Source organism: Triticum urartu, unplaced genomic scaffold, assembly GCF_003073215.2.
Source record: "Triticum urartu cultivar G1812 unplaced genomic scaffold, Tu2.1 TuUngrouped_contig_5906, whole genome shotgun sequence".
NCBI classification, from domain to species: Eukaryota; Viridiplantae; Streptophyta; class Magnoliopsida; order Poales; family Poaceae; genus Triticum; species Triticum urartu.
The window spans coordinates 1-17,278 of NW_024116619.1; the positions used below are offsets into that span (position 1 = coordinate 1).

At 43.9% G+C, this 17,278-nt stretch overlaps 1 protein-coding gene, 1 long non-coding RNA gene and 1 pseudogene across 2 annotated transcripts; 2 read left to right on the forward strand and 1 right to left on the reverse strand.

Annotated features, from left to right (window-relative positions):
• Positions 1-14: 14 nt before the first annotated feature.
• Positions 15-2,898, forward strand: LOC125529853. Its single transcript, XM_048694282.1, has 3 exons — positions 15-504; positions 602-822; positions 2,111-2,898. The coding sequence occupies exons 1-3, from the start codon at positions 15-17 to the stop codon at positions 2,699-2,701; spliced, it is 1,302 nt and encodes a 433-aa protein (XP_048550239.1). The 3' UTR covers positions 2,702-2,898.
• Positions 2,899-6,200: 3,302 nt separating this feature from the next.
• On the forward strand, positions 6,201-14,354 carry LOC125529854 (annotated as a pseudogene).
• Positions 14,355-14,943: 589 nt separating this feature from the next.
• LOC125529855 lies at positions 14,944-16,938 on the reverse strand. The gene is made up of 3 exons (XR_007292751.1): positions 16,611-16,938; positions 16,281-16,485; positions 14,944-15,154 (listed from the first exon to the last, which is right to left on the reverse strand). It is a non-coding gene; the product is annotated as an uncharacterized LOC125529855 (long non-coding RNA).
• Positions 16,939-17,278: the final 340 nt, after the last annotated feature.

Below are 17,278 nucleotides of genomic sequence, written 5' to 3' on the forward strand. Positions count from 1 at the left end.
TGTCCGGGGCGGAAATGAAGAAAAGGAAGACGGCGGCGGGAGTAGGCTCGAAGAAGGCGGCAGCGGCGGCGGATCCAGTGGAGGAGAGCGACAACGAAGAGGGGGCAGTGGAGTCGATCAGTCAAGCGAAATCGAATTTGTCGAGGAGAAAAAAGATCATAAACGCAAAGATTGTCAAGCTTGTGGGAGTGAAGAGCGGGGAGGGCCGTAAGCCCAAGACCATGACCGAGGACGACGTCGCGGCGGCGGCCGTGTACAGAGCCAAGGGCGAGGAAGCGCACAGGATCCAGGACCGGAAGGCGGAGCTGGATGCCGTGATCAAGTGGATCGCCACGGGAGATCCCGAAGCAATCGAGGTCTCGGACCAGTGGATGGCCGAAAATGTGGAGGCCATGAAGCTGGAGCCAAAAGATCCTACCGACTGGCCGGCCGAACGAGCCAAGGACTACCGTGAATTCTGGGATCTTCTATGGGCCGGCTCCTTCGGTAAATGGGAGGACATCAGTAAGCAAACCCAAATCTTTCCCCTATCTACCTCCTGATCAATTGCTCTTGGAAATATCTAACCAAATAGTCTTGATCGATTGACATCAATCTGCAGCGCTTATCCAACCCATGCGGTACACGGACGAGAAGCCTCCGCAAGACGTGTACCCCGTGCGAACTCTGCAGGTCTTTTCAGTCAAAGTTGCAGCCATCGCAGAGGAATTGGGGTGGCCGCTGGATGTGTTTGGTATCGCTGCCGCACGCGACTCGTTGGATCACAATCGCAACATTATCTTTCGCCGTCAAAGGGATAACTGCCAAACCATCGACAGTGAGGTTTGTATATTCGTCTCGACACTTATTTGGTGCCTATGTTACCTCTGTGAACACTATTTGTTCTGGTTTTCACATGACTTTCCCTTAAATAATGTACAAAATGTACTGGACTATTGGGAGATATATATGATGAAATTAGAGATTTAAATTCTGCTCATTGGCATGTGTTAACATCAGTGCATTTAATTTCTCTGAACTATAATTGCAAATAGTAATTCATATCAATACAGATATATAAGTCTGCCAGGGTCCGTGATATTGCTACCAAGTTACATGCATGAACTAGGTGATTATAAACCAGCCATTGTAAACCTGATTGCTACTCTGAACTAGTTCTATGAAAAAAATTGTAGTACCTATTGCCAATGGTTAGAGGGAAACATACTGAATGATCAATCCATGGATCGTTATAAAGTATGCAAGTGTAAGTGGGATGCTTTTTTTCTGCAAAATATTCTAAGTTCTTAAAGCATGTCACATAAGAAATCAACTAGATGAAATTACATGTATGCTTTTGTGTTGCTCAAAATTATTCTTTTAAGTTGATATAGTTGTTGCTTCCCTACTCTGTTTTCATGTTTGTTTACTATATCAACATACGAGTTTGAGTATAATCTCTGTGTATTTTGAATGTCAAGTTAGTGTAAATTTCTTCCAGGCCGATATAGGGGAATAGTGCCTGCAACTTTTACCCTCTCTTGACTGTTTCCCTTTGAGAAAAACTGGCCCTTGACAATGTTCCCCCACAGTGCATAAGCAGATTCTTGAGTCTATTTCCCCCCTCAGTTTGTTTTAGACCAGTTTCTTTTCTCCTGTGAAATTCTGCTTGTAAAAGTTTTAGCATTGTTTGCAATCTATTGGCAAATGAATCTCTTAATAATTGTTTTAGAGTATATGCACACCTTAACGAATATTTTTGTTTGCCTCTAAATCGTTGGCATCCTAAGTACAGTTTTCTAGTATATGTTTTGATTATGATGTTCAATGTTTGCCTCTCCTTTTGCTTCAGTGTACATATTGCTTGTTTAAATTGGTTCTTTAAACACGAGATTTTTAAAGATCTGCATGCTTGCTGACCCAACTAGAATTTATTGGTCGTTACGGTCTTGGCAACTTCTGCATTTGAGTATTTGCTAGCAACAGATATTTAATTCAAGCTCTTATTGGTAAGTTTAGCTTGATAAATATATCACTTCTCCATGGCCGCACTGTTCCTTGGTGTCAGCATAGATTGGTTATCGTTCAATCCAGTCGTTCCAGTAATTTACTTTGTAAATTTTGCATGCAGAATCGATGTCTGACACTGACAGGTCGTACCCGTGCTATTGTTGTTGTGGATCCTGTTTACTTTGAGGTTGACTTGCAAGTGAAGGGCAGAACTGAATCTGAGGATAGAGCTTTGAGCTATCTAGTTGTTAATTATCGTGAATCTGGCTGTGAGTCGCACATGTTTAAACGTGTTGACACTAGCAAGCTTAGCACAGTGGAATTAACATTGGGTGACATGGCTGAATCCGTGGAGGCCACCATCAGTGTGAAAGTGGTTGATGGGGAATGGCCAGAAGGCTTCGGAGGTCTAATTTCTGCCCGTACTGCCAGTATCAGTGACATGGAAATCAAGTTGCTTGCTTTCGATAAACTACCAGTTGCAGCTGATGGCACGATACAGCTTTCACGCTGTGTTTTGTCTGTCGAAGCTGATGGAATGCTGAGAGTCTCTGTCATGGCAATGGCAAATTGTCTGGAGGATCAAACTGTTGAGGGAGATTCTAAAGCATTCAAAGCCAGGGAAGCCTCCAGAAGCACGCGTATGCTTCAAGTTTGCTCTTGTAAGCTGGAGGTCACCATCGCATGGTCTCTTGTCCCGGCTATGGTCTAGGGAGGATGTAATGGCTTGGGGTGATGTGTGTTTCTGTTTAATGTTATGCAGTGAAGCTGTTATTTATGGAGTGATGTGTGTTGTTAGTGGTACCTTTATCCTGTTTAGATTAGTGTCAAGTACTATATTATATGTAACGTGGGCAGATTAAGATACATTTGACTATGTAATGTGGGCATATTAAGTATTAAGATAGACTTGACTATGTAATGTGGGCAAGTTAAGTTTGATTTGACCATGTAGGCAGATTAAGATAGACTTGACTATGTAATAATGTGGGCAAATTAAGTTACTCCCTCCGATCCATATTAATTGACGCACAATTGTTGGTATAAAAGTTTGTAGTACTAAAGTTGTATTAAGTGTTTGTCAATTAATTTGGATCGAGGGAGCACTAGATTTTTTTCATAGTACTGCCAGTATCAGTGACATGGAAATCAAGTTGCTTGCTTTCGATAAACTACCAGTTGCAGCTGATGGCACGATACAGCTTTCACGCTGTGTTTTGTCTGTCGAAGCTGATGGAATGCTGAGAGTCTCTGTCATGGCAATGGCAAATTGTCTGGAGGATCAAACTGTTGAGGGAGATTCTAAAGCATTCAAAGCCAGGGAAGCCTCCAGAAGCACGCGTATGCTTCAAGTTTGCTCTTGTAAGCTGGAGGTCACCATCGCATGGTCTCTTGTCCCGGCTATGGTCTAGGGAGGATGTAATGGCTTGGGGTGATGTGTGTTTCTGTTTAATGTTATGCAGTGAAGCTGTTATTTATGGAGTGATGTGTGTTGTTAGTGGTACCTTTATCCTGTTTAGATTAGTGTCAAGTACTATATTATATGTAACGTGGGCAGATTAAGATACATTTGACTATGTAATGTGGGCATATTAAGTATTAAGATAGACTTGACTATGTAATGTGGGCAAGTTAAGTTTGATTTGACCATGTAGGCAGATTAAGATAGACTTGACTATGTAATAATGTGGGCAAATTAAGTTACTCCCTCCGATCCATATTAATTGACGCACAATTGTTGGTATAAAAGTTTGTAGTACTAAAGTTGTATTAAGTGTTTGTCAATTAATTTGGATCGAGGGAGCACTAGATTTTTTTCATAGTAATAGTAAATTGTCTCGGTCAACGATTCTTGCATTGAGAGAAGCAATGCCAATTTGTGGTCTTGGTCTCGTTTGGCCTGGAGATGGCGCAAATGAAGGACACTTAAAAGTAGAGGGACGGTAATAATTGCTTAGAGGTGCATGGAAATGGAAACAGTACGCAGTTTCCGTCAGTCAGTAAACACTTCTTATTTGGCGAATCGCCTCTCTTATTGATATTTTTTGAGAATTAAATATCTTGTTCAATCAGTCAATTTGTCAATACTATGCTACTTTCATTCACCATGACGTACATTATCTCATTATTATTTTATCTCAAAAAATGTTATATCAAATTTGTTTTTTATATCTTGCAGGAGGATATCAAACACTTTGGTGGAAATTAGTTGTCATTTTGCTCGATTCAGAACTGAATAAGCTAAAAGGATGTCCGATATACCATCAATCAGACAATGAAGAAAGTTTATCTAATTCTGATCTCGAGCTCCTTGAGAATCCACCTGATGTAGTCAAAGACAGATGTCCTAGCCCAATTCCCACCATGCCCACCTATCAACGTGAATTGCTTGCCGGCCTTTGCAACTATATATGTCGATCGATGATGCCAAGTGTTTGGAGTAAGTATCATTTATCAATATGTAAGGTGCCAGTATACATTGTTGTTATTCTTACCATCCAATTCTCAGTAAGGAATGGGTTCAAAGCTCGACATCCCGTCCAATGGGCTTAAGTCTCAAAAAACTTCAGGCATACTTAACATGGAGCCGTCTATGGACAATTATCGTTTCAACATTGCTAATGGTATTCCAACGAGCGTAGGCGGGTAATAAATTCAGAATACAAACATTTTTTTTGTTATCACCATATTTAATACAATAACAATTTAGTAACTTGCAGGGATTTTTCTGGCTTTTTTATCTTTCATTTTACGCTCTGCTGGAACGGTAAAGACCTTGTGTAGCGGTTTAGTGCGGTCAGTATTGTGCTTTACACATGTTTTACAACCTTCCACGTGAAGTATTCGTACTAACTACATATATTGCTTTTGCAGGATGGGTATGAGTTGAGGAAGCAGTTTTTATTATACTTACTCAAACATCGTCCGGATGAAGCTAGAGACAACTTGTCTGATATTGTGCGAGAATTTCTTAAGCGCATCAAGTAGATCTCAATAATATGTAATAGACTTTTAGTTGGATCATCACTTTATACGTATACGTTGTCAATTTGATATCTTGTTATCAGTTTACGTTATAAGTGAAGTGGACTTCAATTATTATGTAATTGTGACCGTGTTATATTGTCTCTACCTGCGATATTCAACATGCATTATCTTTATATGACTTCAGCAAACTATTTCAAAAGCCCATGGCAACACACGGGGCATTCTACTAGTGTGATGTGGTGTGGCAGTTAGATTTCCCCTACAATATATGGATCTCCCATGTAAGTATACAACTGCTGTATTTTTTTTTGCAAAATATATTTCTCATGTGTCCTTTCACTATCTTTTTTAGACATGTAATATGTCAAAGTTGTAGTCAAAATCTTGCGTTATGAAGACTTAACAGCCGAATACGTCTTATATTTTTGAGAAAGAGGGACTAGATTCATGGTCCAAAGTTGCATTGTGATGTTTGTCGTTGTCACTCGTAGACACCAGCAAAGGCATTCAAAATTGAGGTGCCATTGGCCCACTGCGACAATTTTACTGGTGAGACGATACATTTTGGTTTTCATTTCTTGGATGTTTTGGCGAACATATGTAAATGTTTACAATTGGTTTGGTATTAGCGGAGGGTTGCACAGTTATAACCCGGGTCGAGCCTACCACGTTCATTCACAATTATAAGATGTTTTGGATATTTCAATGTGAACTATATACAGGCTAAAAGGAGTGAATCTACATAGTGAAACACATTTAGATACATATTTTACAGAATAAGAAAAAAAGAGCCAAAACATCTTATACTTTTGGACGGTGAGAGTAATACATAATGATGTTGTGTGTCAACCAAAGCAAACAACTAGATGTAACATGCAGGCACGAAAGCTTGAGACTACGAGAGGGGCGCTCAGTCGCATTGTTCAACAACATGATCTAGATTTTGTCTTCCGCGCCGATGTCGTCCAACATGTTGTTGATAAAATTAACTTGATCGTCACCGAAGAAGAGGTCGATAGAGCAAGTTCAAATTCGGAATTCATATTTTGAATGAAGTCAGAAGCAAGGCAAGGGAAAGGCCGTGGGCCCGTGGCCGTCCCTTGGCTTTCGGGTCTTGGCCTGCTACTGGGTCTCACTCTCACCCGCCCATTTCCCGCCCTTTTTACCCCGCGAACATTCCAGAAGCTTCTTCCTCGCCACCACCACCGCTGACGGCGGCGAGGATGGGGACCCGTGGCCTTCCGCTCCCATGCCAATTCGAGCTCCTCCTCGGCGAAGGTACGCAACCTAACCCAGTCGACCTGCTACACCTCTCCCGCCGGCATTCCGATCCTTGGATTTGCTGCTCGTGCAGACCGCGGCCGGTGGCCGCCGGAGGGCAGGTTCATCGAGGCCGCCCACCGCGGCGACATCCGCGACATCAAGGGTAAGGCCCTCCGTATCCAATCACCCTTCCTCACCTCCCGTGCCAGTTCGCTCCCTCGCTACACTCGGGGGCTTAGGGTTTTGTCACCGCGAGGCTTCCGATCTGACCGCGGGACACCAGCTCCCGGATGTCGATTTCATCTGTGATTTAAGCTTGAACGCATGCTGAGGCTTGATGATTCCTCGGGGGATTTCTCTCGTCGCGACTTGTGGCTGAAATTGGCGCTTCTTAAGAAGTAGCAGTGGCCATTTCTTCCCGATTTGGGGGTAAAATTGGCCACCTTCTGTCATGGTCGATGATTCCAAAATAAGAGATTGCACCCTACTTTGTGTCAACTTCAGAGATTGCAAAGGAGCTGGACGTGCACGGGCACGGGATCCCGGTGACGGTGGCCAGCACGAGCTACATGGGCATGAACGCGCTCCACACCGCTGGCGGCCGCAGCAGGCTGCCCGCGTACCAGTACCTCGTCGAGGAGGTCAAGAACTCAAGATGGACATCAACAAGCCTAACACCTCCCAGGGTAGGCAATTTGTTCGTTTTCAGTTCACGCTTGTCTGGTTCTAAACCCATAGTTTCGTGAAACGATCATCATCAGTTATAGCTGGGCTGTCTGCAATGTGCTCGTGTGGATCTTATTGCCAGATTATTCACCCGTGGAGCAGGCCGTTACCTATGGGCTATGGCAACCTTCCTGCCGTCAGGTACCTGCTTGATCATGGCGCCGGTCTGCATCAACAACGTTCAGGAAACATCACTCTTCTTCATTCAGCTGCAGCTCATGGTATAAACACAAGGATCTTCCCTTCGTTGTTACTTTCCTCTGTCGCAAGGCAAGACTATGCCTTGGCTTCATGCTCAGGTTGCCTTGCTCCCTTGTTTTGTGCTGGACCTTTTTATGTTTGAGCATTGTCTTGTGTTATACAGATCATGCATGTAGCATCAGATGTTATGTTGGAGAACCTTTAGCTGAATCTGGAGGGAATGCCATCCCGATAAATATAAGTTGATTTATTTTACCAAGCCCAGCCAACATAATATAAACAATTGTCTTTTTTGGCGAGAAATATAAACAATTTTCTTGTTGCTGTAGATATATTAAAACAAGGCTGATATTATTTGCTTCTCATGTCCATCGGCTTCTGAATAGTGATTAGCTTTATGAAACTCTTGTTAGAGTAGTACATAACTACATATATAGCCATGTAGCCTTTTGTGTTTACCCCATTGTATAAGGGGTTTCTTGCATATGTCCTGCACCTGTACATGTATATATACTGGCCTATGGCCCTACGGGAATACAAGTTGCATATTCCTAACAACTCTAAACATAGTTGTCATATTAGTTTGATTTTTCTGCTCATATTGGTGTAAAAAGTCCATGTGGCATCTTGTTGCGACCAATCTATTTTGGCACTGTACTATTTATCCTTATAGTCTGTGGAGCTTCTCTCAGGATATCTATTTCGTATGTTATTTTGTTTTAGCCATTGAAACTAGTTTCCCAAGCAATGCCTGCTTACTTAGATGATATGCAAGTTTCCCGGGTATTTGTTTCATACACTATTTTCCTCACAAATGGTGTTCATTTAGTATGATTACCTGCTTCTTATGGTATCTGTTTATGGCAACTCCTTCCGTGTGTCTGTCAGGGAAATGCGAACCAGCCAAGTTGCTTCCCACCAATAGTAATTGAAACTTTGTTGCACAAAAACGTTTTTGTTCATATACTCTTCATAGTGTTATGACCTTCATTTTCTTTTCTTTTTTCAGGGCACTCTGAAATAGTAAAGTATCTTCTCTCTAGAGGAGTGGATATTGATGCACAATCAATTCTTGGGACACCACTCTCTTTTGCTGCTTAGAAAGGATATGCTACTGTTGTGAAGATACTTTTGCAGCACAAAGGACACCATAAATATAACTCTAACACCCCCCCTCAAACTCATGGTGGATCCACAACACTGAGTTTGGAGAGATAAAATCCATGTTGCGCTCTAGTCTGGGCCTTCGTGAAGAAGTCCGCCAGCTGTAACTCTGAAGGCACATACTGAAGAGCAATAACATGGTCCTGCACGCCAGCACGCACAAAGAAAGCATCAACACCAATATGCTTGGTAAGCTCATGCTTCACTGGGTCCTGCGCAATACTGATAGCACCTGTACTGTCTGACAAGAGTGTAGTAGGTGCGGTAACAGTAACACCAAAATCCTCAAGTAACCAACATAACCAAGTCACCTCTGCTGTGAGAAGAGCCACAGCTCGCAACTCAGCCTCTGCACTTGAACGGGAAACTGCGGTCTGTTTCTTCGCCTTCCAGGCAATGAGAGAACCACCAAGAAAGACACAGTAAGCAGAAAGTGAACGACGATCCGAAGGATCACTAGCCCAGGTAGCATCCGAATAGGCTTGGAGCTGTAACGAGCTAGAACGAGGAAAGAAGAGACGGTGAGAGATCGTGCCACGAAGATATCATAGAACACGAAGAAGGTGACTATAGTGCACTGAAGTGGGAGCAGAAACAAACTGACTCAGAATATGGACAGGATAGGAGATATCCGGACGAGTGACGGCGAGATAGACAAGACTCCCAACAAGATGACAATAACGAGTCGGATCAGACAAGGGCTCACCATCAGTAGCACGAAGGTGAACATTAAGCTCCATAGGAGTCTTAACAGTGCGCTCATCACTAAGAGCCGCACGAGCAAGAAGATCCTGGATATACTTTTCTTGGGAAATAAAAAAGCCATCAGAGGTGGAGAAAACCTCAATCCCAAGAAAGTAACGAAGAGGACCAAGATCAGACATAAGGAACTGCTCATTAAGACGCGCCTTGACAAAGGCAATGTACCCAGAATCGTCGCCAGTGATGATCATGTCATCAACATATAGAAGAAGAAGAGTGCGACCACGAGTAGAAAGGTGGACAAACAACGCTGGATCGTGATCACTGGGTGAAAACCCAGCAGCGGTGACCACAGAGGCAAGACGCTCAAACCAAGCGCGAGAGGCTTGCTTAAGGCCATATAGAGAGCGACGAAGACGACAAACCATGCTATCGGGAACTGAATACCCAGGTGGTGGCTGCATATAAACCTCCTCACGCAACTCACCATTAAGAAAGGCATTTTTATGCGACCACGAGCAGAAAGGTGGACAAACAGCGTTGGATCATGAACACTGGGTGAAAAACCAGCTGCCGTGACAACCGAGGCAAAATGCTCAAACCAGACGCGGGGGGCTTGCTTAAGGCCATAGAGAGAGCGACGAAGACGACAAACCATGCCATCGGGAACTGAATACCCAGGTGGTGGCTGCATATAAACTTCCTCACACAACTCACCATTAAGAAAAGCATTCTTAACGTCAAGCTGAGACACAGACCAGTGGCGAACAGAGGCCACGGCGAGAAGTGTGCGAACAGTGGTCATATGGGCCACAGGAGCAAATGTCTCATCGTAATCACGACCATGCTCCTGCTAAAAGTCACGAGCCACAAGACGAGCTTTATAACGCTCAAGAGAACCATCAGAGCGAATCTTAATCTTATAGACCCACTTACAAGTGATGGGGCGAACACGGGGAGGAAGAGAAACCAGATCCCACGTGCCGGTGCGTTCAAGGGCAGCAATCTCCTCTGCCATGGCAAACTGCCATTCAGGATGAACAATAGCATCTTGATAAGAAGTCGGCTCAACAACGGTCGAAAGACCATAGCGAGAAGGAGAATATCGATCAGAGGGTGGACAAGGCCAAGAACGAAGACCATAAGTCGGCTGAGAGGAGGAAGACGACACATCAGAAGTAGAGGGCACATCAGTAGACTCATCCACAACACGGCGACGACGAGTATAATGGAATGGAAAGGAGGGGAGAGGTGGAATCATTGGATGTGGAGACGGGGAATGTATCGGTGATGAAGGTGGAGAAGAGGAAGGTATCGGTGATGAAGGTGGTGAGTCATGCGATGAGGGAGGAGAAGAAATCATAGGAGAGGATTGCGTCGGATCTGCAACAGCGAGACGAGGAGTAGGAATACTATTGGGCACAAAGGGAGGTGTATCCGGAAAGGTAAGAAAGGAGATGTCCTCCGTGGAAAAGGCCGAGGAGGATGGACGAGGGTAGTAGGGACGAGACTCATCAAAGGTGACATCCCGGGAAATACGCACCCGACGTCCGGCAGGATCCCAACACCGATAGCCCTTATGCTCATCACTGTATCCGAGAAAGACACACTCAAAAGACTGAGCGGTCAGTTTGGTGCGTTCACGAGGGGCAAGCAAAACATGGCAAACACAACCAAACAAGCGAAGCGCCGAATAATCAGGAGAACAACCAGAAAGACGCTCAAGAGGAATACCACCCTGTAGAGCAGCAGATGGCCGAATGTTAATGAGATAGGTGGAAGTGGTAATAGCCTCAGCCCAGAAGTGTGGCGGGAGAGAGGCAGCGATCATCATCGCACGTGTCGTCTCAAGAAGGTGACGATGCTTGCGCTCGGCCACACCATTCTGAGCATGAGCACCAGGACAAGAGAACTGAGCAAGAGTACCTTGCTCAGCAAGGAATCCCCACAGCGCATGGGAGATATACTCACCAGCCGAATCTGCACGAAAAACACGAATAGGAGTAGAAAATTGGGTATGAACCATGGTAGCAAATTTTTTATATATAGATAAGACCTCACTACGAGAAGACATGAAATAGATCCAAGTGTACCGAGAAAAATCATCTATAAAGATAATATAGTAGCGATGACCCCCTTTCGAAGCGAAGGGAGCCGGACCCCAAACATCAGAGTGAACAAGATCAAAAGGGCACTCGGACACTGACTCACTATGAGGATAAGGTAGTTGAATCTGCTTACCAAGCCTACAACCCAGACAATCCAACGAAGCGTTACCGGAGACAGATCCCAGAACACCACGGTGAACCAAAGACGAGAGACGAGAACCACACAAATGGCCAAGACGATGATGCCACTACTGAAAAGAGCTGGTAGATGCAGCAACAAGTGCTGTGAGACTGGCGGCGGTGGCAGCGGAGGGAAGACGAAGCCAGTCAAGCTCCCAGAGACCATCAGAGCGTTGAGGGCCAGCACCAAGCAAAGCGCCCGTGCGACGATCCTGAACAGAACATGAATCAAAGTCGAGAATGACCCTACAACTAGAGTCAACAATCTGACCACCAGATATGAGCTGCATAGTAAGTCGAGGAACATGAGCGACAGAAGGAACATGAAATGAAGAAGTGTTAAGAGTGCCTCGACTAGCTACAGGGAGGGGAGTACCATCAGCTGTAAGAACACGAATAGGAGACTCGACGGGTCGAACGGAGGTCAAAGTAGAAGAATCATAAGTCATATGAAAAGATGCTCCAGTATCAAGAATCCATGGGGATGTACCTGAATGAGTAGAAGGTGGTTTCTCAATGCCAGAAGAGTCAGTCATAGAACCTGCAGAACCAGTTGGTGAAGACTCTGAAGCAGCAAGCAGACTTCGGAGCTGCGCAATTTCGCGCGCAGACAGGGACACAGCGAAAGAGGTCGAGGTAGGAACACCGGCCGCTTGTAGAGTCGACCGAGAGTAGCGAGTCGATGTCCGCCACGCGCGGAGGCCGCGAGAGGAGTCGGCGTTGAGCGACCACCGTCGCGCGGAGAAGCTGCGAGAAGAGTCGACGTCGAGCGACCACTGCCGCGCGCGGAAACCGCGAGAGAAGTCGATGTAGAGAGATCACCACCGCGCGCGGAAGCTGCAAGAGTCGACAAAGAGCAGCCACCACGACGTGTAAAAGCCGCAAAGGGAGCCGAGCGGAGGCCGCGAGAGGAGTCGGCGTTGAGCGACCACCGTCGCGCGGAGAAGCTGCGAGAAGAGTCGACGTCGAGCGACCACTGCCGCGCGCGGAAACCGCGAGAGAAGTCGATGTAGAGAGATCACCACCGCGCGCGGAAGCTGCAAGAGTCGACAAAGAGCAGCCACCACGACGTGTAAAAGCCGCAAAGGGAGCCGACGAAGAGTGACCACCACCACCTATGGAAGCGTCGAGAGGAGTCGACACAAAGCGGCCATTGCCATCCAAAAATATTGGAGTAACAGAGTGCAAGGCGTGAGGAGGGGCACCGAGTAAAGATGGAAGGTGCATGTGTGAGCTGATGTTGGATAGACAACCAGCGCCTGAAGACAACGACATAGTACCTTTTCTTTTTCTTTTTCCTTTTTTTCTCTCTTTTTTTAACACAGAAAAACGACCAGCAAAATCATCCAAAATGCAGCTGAAAGGTAGCGCACAGGCACGAAGCAGGAAGCCAGCGGGCCGAAACAGCCCGATCGCAGCCGCCCAGCCAAGCGCCTCGATGGAGGAAGCGGGCGGAAAGCGCCCGATGGGCAGCAGGCGGCGGCCTGATGAATGCCCAATCTGGAGGCGGCCGGCGACAGGAACGGGCGGACGGGGGCGGGAATCAGGTCTGATCTGAGCAGGCGGCGGCCAGATGAGCGCCCGATCTGAAAGTGGCCGGCGACGGGAACCGGCGAACGGCGGCGGGAATCAGGTCGGTGGCGGGCGTCTCGATCGAGTGTGACGAAATCGGGAGCGCGTCCCGATCTGAGCTGCAGCGGGCGGCAGAAAATCGTCTAGGAACGGCGACTTGGGGCGGAACCGTCGCCGGCAGCAGAGAACCGGCGAGCAACCGGCAGCAGAGATGGAATCCGGGTGGGAACGAAGATCGTGACCTCCGATAGCAGTTGCTCCGTTTTCCAGTTCGAGATCGATCTCGCACGGACAGGGACGAGAGTAGAGCAGCGGCAGCAGAGAAAACTGCACGCGCAAAGGCAACGGCCAAGTAGAGGGATGAGAAGATTTGAAGCAGCAGAGCCGGAAAAGGATGATCGTCACGACGTGATTGGATCTAGCACGAGTTGCAGCGTGCGAAAAAAGAACCTAAAGCTTTAATACCATGTTAGGAAACATGCAACTTAATATTATCAGGAGGCAACCGCCATCATATATACATATATACAGGGAAGGCCAAAGGCCAGAATGCAAAAGGCCAAAGGACACCATAAATATAACTCTAACAGTAGGAATCTAGATTTCTATAAACTGATGTTTGATTTAGTCATTTTTGTATTAACAACTAAACAAATGATTGGCTTTTCATACTTGCATCTCATAGGGTGGAGCTAATATGAGTGGTGCTGGTCCTTGTTATAATCCCTTGGTAACGGCTGCAGAGAAGGGGTTAACTGAAGCTATCAAGTGCTTGTTGGAAGCTGGTGCAAATCCAAATGTTCTTGACGAGGTCAGAATGCTCATTTTGTCACATATTCGTGTTTTCCTTGGCTCTGTAGTGATATGCAACAACTATACGAGTTATGTGAGTACACCTACATGATGCTATATGTAATGTAAAAATAAAAGGTTGTGCTAAGTTACCTTTCTTACATAAGCGTGCTACTGTTTTGCCTTTCCCACTTTGTGCCATCTTTTTGTTAATTTGGTGGGATAGTGAATCAATAGACTTGTCTTACACTGATATGCAATGACCATAACTATAGGAGTTATGATGCAAGTAGACCTACATGATGCTATCTGTAGTACTATGAAAATAAAAGGCTGTGCTAAGTGAACTTTTCTGAATAACCTTGTTACAGTTTCACCATTTCACCTTTATGCTCTCTTTGTAAATATGTGTCATGAACATTTGCCTATTTCCTAATGTTGAATATTACTTTTTGTAAAGTTTTTGTTGTTTCTCAACAGTTTGGTAGATTGCCAATAGAGTTGGCTGCTGAGTATGGTACACGGGAAGACGTTGAGATGCTCTTTCCTTCCACCTTGCCAATTTCAACTGTGACAAATTGGAGCGTTGACGGAATCATTAGTCATGTGAAGATGGAAATCAAGCAGCTTGAGGTATGTCATGGTAGCAAATTTTCTTTGCACTCATAACAATTTTGTCCCATGTTAACTCTAAGCAATGTTGGCATCAATATTTAGCTAAAACTTCATGGATCAAGAACTGGTCAATGTGCCCGTGTTTTCGCTGTGCCTGCTTTGCGGTCTAAGATCCGTTCCTGAAAACTCATCTGATGTGAATGATGCTTTATTGGATAACTTATTTTGCTTGCATGTTAATTCATTAGGTGTACTAATTAATTTCACTACAACAGGAACCCCCCTTTAGCAACGCATCGATGCATTGTCGTATGTCCATATATGCGTTGCTAAGGTCTACACCAACGGATTACGATGTGTTGCCGTAGGTGGCGTTGCTAGGGTATACAACAACGTATATGCATCCGTTGGTAAACAACATGTAGAAGCGTTGTAATGTAGCAACGTATAGAGTTAGAGACTAACAACACAACATAAGCGTTGGTGGCTACCCTGTCCAATGACATATCATGGCAACGACTAGAGCCTTCCCTACATAGCATGAATAATTGATGATATTTTATAGATAGCTATCCGGAATTATTAGGTCAATATCGATAGTGTACATGAGCCACAATATTATAATGAACAGGAGGGTCTCATATATTGAATCAAATATGTTGCATTACAAAGAACACGATCCAGAGATTACAAGATGTGAAACTATCTAGTAGTAGCCGAATTCTCGACCTTGCCATCAACTATATATTTGAAATGTTGTCTTGAAAATTACATTCTAATTATCTAGTAGTAGCCCCATTCTCATCCTTGCAATCAACATTGGAGCCATGCATCATCCAGTTTATCTTGGCAATCTACAAAAATAAATAAATGAGATGAGTAACTTACTCTAGAGAAAATCAGGTTCAACATTAACTATGTCAAACATAAAAATATTTTTGGGGATCAACATGTACATCGGATGACATATTTAAATGAAACACAGTCAACATTTTTCTACCCACTATATTCTCCTCATAAATCCAAGCGACAACTATGAAAACAAATGCTGAATTTTGATAAAGTGCCATTTATCAAATGAAGGTACATAACTAAATTTCATCATATGTGATTCAAACCAAACCAATTTCTACGAACAAGTTAAAAAGGAACAATATAGGCATTAAGTATACTCTACTACATACAGTTATACATCTAGATGTCATGTGTCCTAGTGCAATTCTATCATGAATTATGTACTCGCTATGATTTGTGAGTTATGTGAAGGTCACATCTAAGTGCATTTTGAGTTAACTTCTCCTGTCTCACTACTTTTGCTCCATTGGAATTCTTCCTACCCACTCAATGGTTAAATTTTAGTACAACAGTATCAAGGCAATTTTAGTAGTATAACAATGCAAAAATTAGTCACAAGATAATTTAGTAAAACAAGGTAAATTTTAGTACAAAATTGATATACTAAACTTTAGTACAAGAAGTCTAACTATGTTGACCAAATGGGATATTAGCCTCTGTAAGCTAAAAGACCCTTAGCAACTCTGTATTCAACTGTACAAATAAGTTTGTATAATATTTAGATAAACATAAAATTTATAGGGAACGCTAGAAGATATCAGATGTAGCATTGCATCAAAATAGCATTAGTAGTACTGCAGATAGAGAAATTACACACTTCTTTGCTCAAATATCATCAGCACATGCGCTTACAGAACATATTTGAGATATTTGTTATTTCTGCATCAGTGCGCGCGTACGAAAGACGTTAATATTTGAGAGCAAGCCAAAAGAAGTTATACAAAATGTCAGTACAGAAATCACACCACAGTTCACCTCGGCCTCGACCTTTTCTTTTCTATATTGGGAAATCGCATTGTAATCTATAAACCAAACTAGCGTTGTGAAACCATCTTCAATTTATTAAAGATGCTTTGCATTTAAAATAGCTCAATACGGTTTACTATGCAAAGTAGGGTGAATTACCTTGAGCATATTGATGTTTATATCAACTCCTAATCTGGGAAATTGATAGATGAAGAACCAGTGAGACATCAATATTTCATGATCTTGTGAATAATTAGATGTCGATTGAAGAAAAGTTGGGAGCCAGCAACATGTAGAACCACAAGTTCTGATAAGAGTAATTGGAGAAAGGTGAAATCAATCTTACAGGGTTCTGGCTCATGCACTAAAACAATACAAGAAACAACAAAACGTGTTATAGTCATAGTATACCATAGTTCCTATATCAAGTAACAACACCATCTTAAATCCTAGGGGAACACAGAACCTTGCAACCTAAGAAATCTGTACCATAGTTTTCTCTCGCCATGTTGGCACTGATCGAGGGCGCCTCAAGCAGGCCAGTAGCTCCAGCAGGCTGGCGGCTCCACAGCCTGTGAGCACGATGAGAAGAGCTGTGATGTTGCTCGCCATCAATAATTAATTGTGCAGTGCTGCTACGACGCCATTCTGCAAGCACCGTAATGAAAAGGTCAAACCAAAACATCATGCTCATCAACTCAGCTAGCGGATCAACAATTGAAACTGAGTCAGCAATTAGATGATTATAAGGGAGACAATGTTTTGGTAACGCACAACAATCCTGCAGCCTCACGTGGATGTTCATCAACACAACAGATCGAACTACTACTAGAATGACAATGCAATCCAACAAATACGCACATGTTGGCTGAAGCAAGGTCAGTTTCAGAACCTGCAAGTGAAGGTGAAATTAAGGATTATATAGACAATAAAGAGGAATATTATATAGACAATGCAATCACCTACATTAAACTCACGCTTTTGTATCCTTTTGTCATGCCATCTTTTAACTTTTTCTTTAAACAACTTGACATTTTCATAAGCTTGGGTTCTCCATTCATCAAGTGAGCTAATATCAAATAACCTCTTCTCACCGGCAAGTTTAAAATCATAGTTGAGCTCTTTAATAGCCCAATATGCCTTATGTTCTAGTTCGA

Excerpts from the sequence above, each read along its gene's own strand:
- LOC125529853 (XM_048694282.1), top strand. The coding sequence starts at position 15 with ATGAAGAAAAGGAAGACGGCGGCGGGAGTAGGCTCGAAGAAGGCGGCA. Across the intron at positions 505-601 it reads CGGTAAATGGGAGGACATCA|CGCTTATCCAACCCATGCGG; the intron begins GTAAGCAAACCC and ends ATCAATCTGCAG. Across the intron at positions 823-2,110 it reads GCCAAACCATCGACAGTGAG|AATCGATGTCTGACACTGAC; the intron begins GTTTGTATATTC and ends TTTTGCATGCAG.